At 40.9% G+C, this 10,727-nt stretch overlaps 1 protein-coding gene and 1 non-coding gene across 2 annotated transcripts; both read right to left on the bottom strand.

Moving 5' to 3' along the window:
- Positions 1–1,926: 1,926 nt before the first annotated feature.
- Positions 1,927–2,398, bottom strand: LOC102415240 (60S ribosomal protein L10-like). Its single transcript, XM_025271178.3, has one exon. The coding sequence runs from the start codon at positions 2,340–2,342 to the stop codon at positions 1,998–2,000; it is 345 nt and encodes a 114-aa protein (XP_025126963.2). The 5' UTR covers positions 2,343–2,398; the 3' UTR covers positions 1,927–1,997.
- LOC112580978 lies at positions 2,360–2,494 on the bottom strand. The gene has a single exon (XR_003105432.2). It is a non-coding gene; the product is annotated as a small nucleolar RNA SNORA70 (small nucleolar RNA).
- Positions 2,495–10,727: the final 8,233 nt, after the last annotated feature.

Here is a 10,727-nt window from a genome sequence, read left to right on the forward strand (position 1 = left end):
TGCAGTAACCATCTGCAGTGATTTTGGAGCCCAAAAAATAAAGTCTGACACTGTTTCCACTGTTTCCCCATCTATTTGACATGAAGTGATGGGACCGGATGCCATGATCTTCGTTTTCTGAATGTTGAGCTTTAAGCCAACTTTTTCACTCTCCACTTTCACTTTCATCAAGAGGCTGTTGAGTTCCTCTTCACTTTCTGCCATAAGGGTGGTGTCATCTGCATATCTGAGGTTATTGATAATTCTCCTGGCAATCTTGATTCCAGCTTGTGTTCCTTCCAGTCCAGTGTTTCTCATGATGTACTCTGCATAGAAGTTAAATAAGCAGGGTGACAATATACAGCCTTGACGTACTCCTTTTCCTATTTGGAACCAGTCTGTTGTTTCATGTCCAGTTCTAACTGTTGCTTCCTGACCTGCATACAAATTTCTCAAGAGGCAGATCAGGTGGTCTGGTATTCCCATCTCTTTCAGAATTGTCCACAGTTTATTGTGATCCACACAGTCAAAGGCTTTGGCATAGTCAATAAAGCAGAAATAGATGTTTTTCTGGAAATCTCTTGCTTTTTCCATGACCCATGCTTCAGTATTTAAAAAGCTATCAAAATCATATATAATTAATAGACCAAATTTTAAAATCTATATGATTATTTCTGTAGAAGCAATAAAAATAAATGTAATTTCAGCACTGCTTCATAGATAAAAAAATAAAATCTCCTAGCAGATGAAAGACAGATAAAATGTGTCACTTCTGTTCGTTTTTTTTTTTAATCCATCCAATACCCATTCCTAAACACTTTTTTCTTACCTACTTCTTACTATCAAGGAGAAAAAGCCAACCATTCACTCTTCTAGTCTCTCTTGTGTAGGAATGGTCATATGACCTATTTCTGGACAGTGAAGTGAAAAGAGAATTCTGATGGAAGGATTCTAGGAATGACTTTCCTCCCTGATAAAAAAGATATGCATTATTTCTTTTATTGACCATGGTTGTAAGTGACTTGTTTGAAGAATTTGTATATTGAATCTCAATTGTCAAAATGTATTGGTACATTATGGTATTCCTTTTGTTTTTGACATTTGTAGGGGCTGTAGATGTCCTCTTTTGACTACTGATATTAAAAATCTGACTTTCCCCCTCTTTTTAAAAATTACTCTTGCTAGGGTTTAAAATTTTTTCATTTTTTTCCCCCAAAGAATGAGCTTCAATTTTATTAATTATATGGATTTTTAAAAAATTCAAGTGTGGTTGATCTACAATGTTGTACTGATTTCTGCTGTTCAGTGCAGTGATCCAGTTGTGCATTTATATACATTCTTTTAGCATTCTTTCCCATTATGGTGTATCAAAGGGTATTGAGATAGTTCTCCGTGCTATGTAGGAAGACCTTGTGGCTTATCCATTCTATATGTCATAGTTTGCATCTGCTAACCCCAACCTCCCACTCCCTGAATTTTCTATTCTAATGATTTCTGCTTATCGTTTCCACTTTCTTTCAGTTTGCTTTTCTGTCACCAGCTTCTTGAGTGTAAAATGTGCACAACTGCTTGTGAGTCAATTTGTTGTTGTTTGGTTGCCGAGTCATGTCTGATTCTTTGCTGCCCCGTGGACTGCAGCATGCTGGGCTTCCTCGTCCCCCAGAATCTGCTCAGATTCATGTCCATTGAGTCGGTGATGCCATCCAACCATCTCATCCTCTGTCGTCCCCTTCTCCTTTTGCCTTCAATCTTTCCTAGCACCAGGGTCTTTTCCAATGAGTTGGCTCTTTGCATCAGGTGGCCACACTGTTGGAGCTTCAGCTTCAGCATCAGTCCTTCCATTGAATATTCAGGGTTGATTTCTTTTAGGGTTGACTGACGTGATCTTTGTGCAGTCCAAGGGTCTGCATTTTACTTCACTGATTCCTAAGATGTTGATGTTCACTCTTTTTTTTTTTTTTTTGACAGGAAATAGCATTTATTGGTGAGCATGATTAAGGAGGGGACAGCACTGATGCTCATGAGTGCAGGGCCCGCCATGTGTCCAGGGGACCACAATTAGGGATGTATTTGACCCCACAGCCGTCTGGGATGAGTCGCTTTTCTGCCACCATGTTCTCAAATTCATCCGCGTTGAACTTGGTAAATCCCCACTTCTTAGAGATGTGGATCTTCTGGCGGCCAGGGAACTTGAACTTGGCCTGGCGGAGGGCTTCAATCACATGTTCCTTGTTCTGCAGCTTGGTGCGGATGGACATTATGACCTGGCCAATGTGGACCCTGGCCACTGTGCCCTGGGGCTTTCCAAAGGCACCGCGCATACCTGTCTGGAGTCTAGATTGGGAAAACAGCAGGCCAGTCATGAATGCCCACTAGAAAGAGTTGTCTCCAAGGTCCCTTAGGGCAACCTGTACAGGCAACAGGTTACATACACTACCAAGGAGGCTGCTGTTTGCAGCCATTGCACACTGGGCCCCCATGGGGAAAAGAGCACAGTCGGCTTAATTGGCTGCGATGATGTTCACTCTTACCATCTCCTGCTTGACCTTGATTTATGGGCCTAACATTCCAGGTTCCTATTCAATATTGTTCTTTACAGCATCGAAGTTTACTTTCACCACCAGGCTCATCCACAACTGTGCCTCGCTTCTGCTTTGGTTAGCCAATTAAAAATTATAAATCTATTTGTAAATATTGCTTTAATTGAATTTCCAAATTTGGAGATTTACTATCTTTACTATAATTTAGTTTAAATACATTTTCTAATTTCTATTTTGACATCATCTTTGACTCAAGGATATTTTTAAATGTATTATTTAACTTACAGTTGGAGATTTTAAAATTCTCTTTATATAATTTATTTCTAATTTAAATCCATTGTGGTTGGAGGACATACTTTGAATGATTTCACTCCTTAGAAATTTGTCAGGTTATTTTTCTTCTTTAGTCTGTAATGGGGTGGATTACATTGATTCTAAAGCAGTGAACCAGCTTTATACTTCTGGACAAAATTGACTTTGTTGTGATTTTTTTTTTTAATGTGTGTTGCTGGAATCTATTTGTTAATATTTCACTATGGATTTTTGTATCTATATTCATGAGGGCTATTGGTTTATAGTTTTCCTTTCTTGTACCATCTTTGCCTACTTTTTCTTTTTTATATTGGCTTCCCTCATAAAATTAGTGTGGAAATGCTTCTTTCTTTTCTCATTTGTGGAAGAGATTGTGTAGAACTGCTGCTATTTCTTCCATAAATGTTTAGTAGAACTCACCAGTGAAACCATGGGACCTGATATTTTCTTTGCTGGAAATTTTAAACTGCAAATTCAACTCATTTAATATATATAAGATTGTCCCAGTTATCCATTCCTTATTGAGTGCATTTTGGTAGATTGCATCATCTCAAGGAATAGGCCTATTTTATCTAAATTGTCAAGTTCATTTTCAGAGAGTTGTTTGTATACTCCTTTATTATTCTTATCATGTCTGTGGACAGTGTAGCAATTTCCCCTCTTTCATTTCCGATATTAGTAATTTGAATCTTTTACATTCTTTAGCTTTGTTAGTCTGGCTAGTGGAATATCAACTTGACTGATCTTTTCAAAGAATCAGCTTCTGGTTTCATTGATTTTTTTTCCCCTCCCCACCCCCATTTTCAACTTAATTGGTTTCTGCTCTTTTATTTATTATTTCCTTCCTTATGTTTATTTAGACTTCTTTTTTTTTTTGCTTTTCTTTTTTTGATTCTTAAGGCAGAGATTTACATGACTGATTTGAGTTGTTTTTTTAATAAAAAATGTAATGCTGTATAATTCCTTTTAAGCACAGCATTAACTATATCCCACTCATTTTGATATGTTGCTTTTCATTTGTACTTAGTTTGACTAGCCCTTTTTACATTTTAAACTTTTAAAAAATTTGTGCATTTTCTATTTCACGTTGTTTTCATCATAGATTTGTCCTATTCATTAACCTGTTCAAAGAACCAAATTGTCTTTTCCCGTCTTTTTGTTCAATCTCTAATGTTGATTATTTCCCCTTATTTTATTTAGGTTTATTTCTGTAGTTTCTTTTCATCTTCTTAAAGTGTCCATTAATTAGCTCATTAATGGACAGTCTTTCTTTGTTATTAACATATGCATTTAAGTCTTTAAATGTCTAAATACTGCTTTTTTTGGGGGGGGGTTGCACAAGTCTCAATATGTTATAAAGGTCTCGATAGCATTTTATTGCAGTTCAGTGTTAAAAAATATTTCCTTATTTGGCTTCGTTGGGTCTTAGCTGCGGCACATGGAATCTTCGCTGGGTCACATGGGATTTCTCGTTTCAGTTCAGGGACTCTCTGGATGCAGCTCATGGGCTTACTGGTTCCATGGCGTGTGGGATCTCAGTTCCCTGACCAGGGGTCGAACCACCGCCTACTGCCACTCTGTCCTCAGGGCTCTCTTGTCCCTCCTGGTTGCCTGGTGCTCAGGCTGTGGATCATAGCTACTTCCTCCCCCGTCTTTGATGAGATCAGCTGTATCTCGAAGAGTTTGTTTCACAAAGTGATGCCAGAAGCAGGAATGTGCTCTCAGCTTTCATGCCCACCGCCTCCACAGCAAGACTGAGTAACAGTGGTGGTGCAGGCTGTTCCTCTGCTCTTCCTGATACTTACAGGAGCAGCTTGAGAGTTTTGCTGTTTAATAAGAATTTTGCTGTTGCTGTTGTTCAGTCGCTCAGTCATGTCCGACTCTGTGATCTCATAGACTGCAGCACACCAGGCTTCCCTATCCTTCACCATCTCCTAGAGTTTGATCAAACTCATGTCCATTGAGTCAGGGATGCCATCCAACCATCTCATCCTCTGTCGTCCCCTTCTCCTCCTGCCCTCTATCTTTCCCAGTATCAGGGTCTTTTCCAATGAGTTGGCTCTTTGCATCAGGTGGCCAAAGTAGTGGAGCTTCAGCTTCAGCATCAATCCTTCCAATGAATCTTGAGGGTTGATTTCCTTTAGGATTGACTTTGAGTAAATAATCTATCAAGCTTAGGAAGTTTCCTTTGGCTCAAAATTTAGCTTTTAATCCTCTAATTTGTTGTTTTAATTCATTCTATCCATTGTTTTCTTAATATTGACACATTCTTGCTTTCTTGGAATAAAAAGTACTTGATCATAAGGTATTAGTTTAATACATATTTGATTTAATGTTGTAATGTTTTACTTATTTTTCCATCTGTCTTAAGAAATGAAAATTATTCACTTCTCCTTTTAGAATAACTTAAGAAAGCTTTTGCACCAAGGCTATGTTAGCTTCATGAACTGAATTGAGGAAATTTCTTTTTCCAAGACATGGAATCCTTTGAGTAACACAGACTTGATCCTTATTTCAATGTTAGTGAACATTAATTTGGGAAGCCACCTGAGTACCATCAGTTAGATATTGTGAACATTAAAATTAATTTGGATCTTGCTCGTGGTGATCTTGAAACCCAGGTAATTTGGGACAACTCCTCTTTCGATGACAGCAAGAGAAACTAGATAAAAACATTCTACTTGAAGGGATTGGAGACATAATGAGACAGTTAAGAATTCCTGGGCTAGAGTTTGGCAGGCTTGATAAACTGAGGAGGTTAAGACTTGCACTTTGCACTGATTCTCTTACTGGGAGAAGTCGCCGATTCAGTATGGGAGTTACTGAAAGACCAAAAGTTACTGTCTTTGAAAGTAATATGTTTGGGCTGTTTTTGATATTTTCTCTCTTTCTTTAGTTTTCTGCAGATTACCACGCTGCGTGGTCTCTTTTTACTTTTCCCACTTGGGTTTTAAAAATTTTAAATCTCTTCTTGATCCTTTTCATCTATTTGGGTAAATTCTAGGGTGCTGTTTCTTCATGATTATTCTGCCCTGTAAATACATCCTGTTGAATTATTGTTTTGCCTCTTCCCGTATATTGTGCTGTTGTATCACGCTTAGTCACTCAGTCGTGTCCAACTCCTTGCAGCCCCGTGGACTGTAGCCCACCAGGCTCTTCTGTCCATGGGATTCTCCAGGGGAGAATACTGGAGTGGGGTGCCATCTCCTACTCCAGGTGACCTTCCTGACCCAGGGATTGAACCCATGTCTCCTCCATCTGCATTGGCAGGCAGCTTCTTTACCACTAGCGTCACCTGGGAAGCCATATATTTATACGTGTGCACTACGCAGTCCATGGAAGTTGCAAAGAGCAGGACGTGACTGAGCGACTTCACGTTCACTTTCACTATGCAGTCCATGGAAGTTGCAAAGAGCTGGACATGACTGAGCGACTTTACTTTCACATAGTCCCACTTGTTTCTGTTTTTGCTTTTCTTTTGGTATTATATCCAAAAAATTGTTGCCATGATCAGTGTCAAAGAGTTTTTAACCTGTGTTTGTGCCTAGGAGTTTTATGATTTCAAATCTTGTGTTTAAGTCTTTAATCCATTCTGAATCAATTTTTGTGAGTTGTGAAAGATAAGTATCCAATTTGGCTTTTCCATGTGTGATTATCCAACTTTCCCAGCACCACATTGAAGGTATCGTCCTTTCCCCATTGTGTAGTTTGGCTTTCTTGTTAAACATTAGTTAACTGTGTATGCAAGGGTTTATTTCTGGGCTCTTAATTCTCCTCTGTAGGTCTTTGTGTCTATTTTTATGCCAGACATATACAGTTTTGATTACTGTAGCTTTGTAATATAGTCTGAAATCAGTAGGTGTGATGCCTTCAACTTTGTTTTTCCTTCTCAGGATTGCTTTGCCTATTTGGGATCTTTTTTTGACTCCATACAAATTTTAGGATTTTTTTTCCTATTTCTGTGAAAAATGCCACTGGAATTTTGGTAGGGACTGAATTGAATCTATAGGTGGCTTTAGGTAGTATGGACATTTTAACTAATACTAATTCTTCCTTTTCCTTGTGGTGTGTACTTGGCTCCTGTGTCATGAATTAACTGATCCCATGTATGTGACTTTATTTCTGGGTTCTCTGCTCTGTTCCTTTGGTCTGCGTGCCTGTTATGTTACACGTTATTTTAATGCACATTTCTCACTTTTTTTTTTTTTTTACAAATGACTTATTGTTTACTTTATATTTATTTTAGATTATAGAAATGATGTGAGACAAAAAGCAAGTTTGAGCAATTTTCTTATTCAAGTTTGAAATGGTTCATAAAGCAGTGGAGACAACTTGCAACATCAACAATACATTTGGCCCAGGAACTGCTGATGAGCGTACGGTGCAGTGGTGGTCCGAGAAGTTTTGCGAAGGAGACGAGAGCCTTGAGGATGAGGAGTGCAGTGACCAGCTGTCGGAAGTTGACGACCGACTGAGAGGATCACTGAAGCTGATGCTCTTACAACTACACAAGAAGTTGACTTAACGAAAAGTTGCCAAAGAACTCAACCCCGGCATTTGAAGCAAACTGGAAAGGTGAAAAATCTCGATAAGTGGGTGCCTTACGAGCTGACAGCAAATCACAAAAATTGTCATTTTGCAGTGTCATCTTCTCTTATTCTATGCAACAACAATGAACCACTTCTCAATAGGATGGGGACGTGATGAAAAGTGGCTTCTACACAACTGCTGATGACCAGCTCAGTGGTTGGCCCGAGAAGGTGCTCCAAAGCACTTCCCAAGGCCAAATTTGCACCAAGAAAAGGTCATGGTCACTGTTTGGTGGTCTGCTGCCTGTCTGATCCACCATAGCTTTCTGAACCCAGTGAAACCACTACATCTGAGCAGTATGCTCAGCAGGTCAATGAGGGGCACCGAAAACTGCAGCGGCTGCAGCCTGTACTGGTCAACAGAGCGGGCTCAGGTCTTCTCACGACAACGCCCAACCACACGTTGCACAACCAGCGCTTCAAAAGCTGAATGAATCGAGCTACGGCATTTTCCTCATCCGCCACATTCACCTGACCTCTCACAAACTGATGACCACTTCTTCATGCATCTCAACAACAGTTTGCAGGGAAAATTCTTCCACAGCCAGTAGGATGCAGAAAACGCATTCCAAGAGTTGGTCAAATCCCAAAGCAAGGATTTTTATGCTACAGGAATAAACAAACTTATTTCTCATTGGCAAAAATGTGTTCATTGTAATGGCTCCTATTTTTTATTAATAAAGATGTATTTGAGCCTAGGAATGGCAACCCACTCCAGTATTCTTGCCTAGAGAATTCCATGGACAGGGGAGCCTGGCAAGCTACACTGCATGGGGTCGCAAAGAGTCCGACACGACTGAGCGGCTAATACATACACACATAAGGATTTAAAATTCAGGGCCCCATATCATAGAGAGAAGATGGCGGAGGAATAGGATGGGGAGACCACTTTCTCCCCCACAAATTCATCAAAAGAACATTTAAACACTGAGTAAAATCCACAGAACAACTTCTGAATGCCAGCAGAGGACATCAGGCACCCAGAAAAGCAGCCCATTGTCTTCAAAAGGAGGTAGGAAAAATATAAAAGACAAAAAAAGAGACAAAAGAGGTAGGGACAGAGCTCCGTCCCGGGAAGGGAGTCTTAAAAAAAGAGAAGTTTCCAAACACCAGGAAACACTCTCAGTGCCGAGTCTGTGCTGAACCTTGGAAGCACAGAGGGCAACATAATAGGGAGGAAAAATAAGTAAAAAATTAAAACCCACAGATTATGAGCCCAACGGTAACTCCCCCAGCGGAGAAGCAGTGCAGACGCCTGCATCCTCCACTAGCAAGTGGGGGCTGGGCAGGGAGGTGCGGGCTGCATTGCTTAGAGTAAGGATTGGGCCTGAATGCCCCTGAGGGTAATCAGACCGAACTAATTTGGGCTAGCAAACCAGACTGTGGGATAGCTACCATGCGAAAAGCCCTAAGACACCGCTAGGCCTGAGCACAGAACAAAGGGTGGAACAGAACTAGCCAGCTGCAGACCACCCCCCTCCAGTGACAGGCAGCTAGAGCTGGAAGGGGGCAATTGCAGCCCCAGAGAGACATTATCTACCAAACTGCAAGCAGGCTTCTTTGCTTACTAAGACTTCTTGGGGTTCTGGACAGTCATCTGCCTGAGAAGGTATGCCGGTTGTACACCCAGAAAACTGAGCAGCAGGGACGGGAGAGGCGATAAGTCGCAGTGACCACGCTTGCCAAACACCTCATCACCCGAGCTGCTCGGAGCTGGGAGGGCACAAAACGCGGGCCCAACAGAGTCCGCGTCTCTGAGGACTACCTGAGTGCCTGAACCTGAGCAGCTTAGACCTGGGAGGTGCATGCATCCCAGGGCCGGCCTCGGACAGTTCCCAGCAGAGCAACCTAGAGCCTGAACTGTGTGGGCAGGGAGGGTGCACGCGCCATGAGCAGGGGCAGGCCCAGTGTGGCTGAGACACTACGAGCACATGCCAGTGTTATTTGTTTGCAGCGTCCCTCCCTCCCCACAGCGACTGAACAAGTGAGCCTGAAAGAGTGTCCACCACTGCTCCCTTGTGTCAGGGCGGAAATCAGACACTGAAGAGACCAGCAAACAGAAGCTAATACCGGGGGAACTGCCTTGGAAGTGATAGGTGCAATAGATTAAAACCCTGTAGTTAGCACTGACTACATAGGAAGGGGCCTATAGATCTTGAGAAATATAAGCCAGACCAAGAAACTATCTGAAAATGAACTGACCCCACACTACCCACAACAACACCAGAGAAAGTCCTAGATATATTTTTACTATTTTTACCATCATTCTTTTCTTTTTTTTTTTCTTTTTCTTTTCTTTTTTAACTTAAAAAAAATTTTAAGTCCTCTATTACTCCTTTAATTTTCATTTTTATAACCTACTATTACTTTTCAAAAAAAGACTATTTTTTACAGCAAACTTCATATATATATATATATTTAATAACTTTTGTGACTTTTTTTTCTTCTTCTTTTCTTTAATATTGTATTTTTGAAAATCCAACCTCTACTCTAGAATTTTAATCTTTGCTTTTTGGTATTTGTTATCAATTTTGTACCTTTAAGAACCCAATCTTCAGTACCTATTTTTACTTGGGAGCGAGATTACTGGCTTGACTGCTCTCTCTCCCTTTGGACTCTCCTTTCTCTCCAATAGGTCGCCTGTGTCTCCTCCCTCCCCCTTCTCTTCTCTACCCAACTCTCTGAATCTCTGTGTATTCCAGACGGTGGAGGACACTTATGGAACTGATTACTGGCTGGATCTGTGTCTCTCCTTTTCATTCCCCCCTTTTATCCTCCTGGCCACCTCTGTCTCCTTCCTCCCTCTTCTCTGTATAACTCCATGAACATCTCTGAGCAGTCCAGACTGTGGAGCGCACATAAGGAAGTGATTACTGGCTAGCTTGCTCTCTCCTCTTTTGATTCCACCCCATCTCATTTGGGTCACCTCTAACTCCTTCCTCCCTCTTCTCTTCTCCATGTAACTCTGTGAACCTCTCTGGGTGTCCCTCACTGTGGAGAAACTTTTCATCTTTAACCTAGATGTTTTATCAACAGTACTGTATAGAAGGAGAAGTCTTGAGACTACTGTAAAAATAAGACTGAAAACCAGAAGCAAGAGGCTTAAGTCCAAATCCTGAGAACATCATAGAACACCTGACTCCAGGGAACATTAAGCAATAGGAGCTCATCAAATGCCTCCATACTTACACTGAAACCAAGCACCACCCAAGGGCCAACAAGTTCCAGAGCAAGACATACCACACAAGACATACCATACAAATTCTCCAGCAACACAGGAACATAGCCCTGAGCTTCAATATACAGG

This window comes from Bubalus bubalis, chromosome 20 (genome assembly GCF_019923935.1).
Source record: "Bubalus bubalis isolate 160015118507 breed Murrah chromosome 20, NDDB_SH_1, whole genome shotgun sequence".
Classification (NCBI taxonomy): domain Eukaryota; kingdom Metazoa; phylum Chordata; class Mammalia; order Artiodactyla; family Bovidae; genus Bubalus; species Bubalus bubalis.

Excerpts from the sequence above, each read along its gene's own strand:
- LOC102415240 (XM_025271178.3), bottom strand. The coding sequence starts at position 2,342 with ATGACTGGCCTGCTGTTTTCCCAATCTAGACTCCAGACAGGTATGCGC.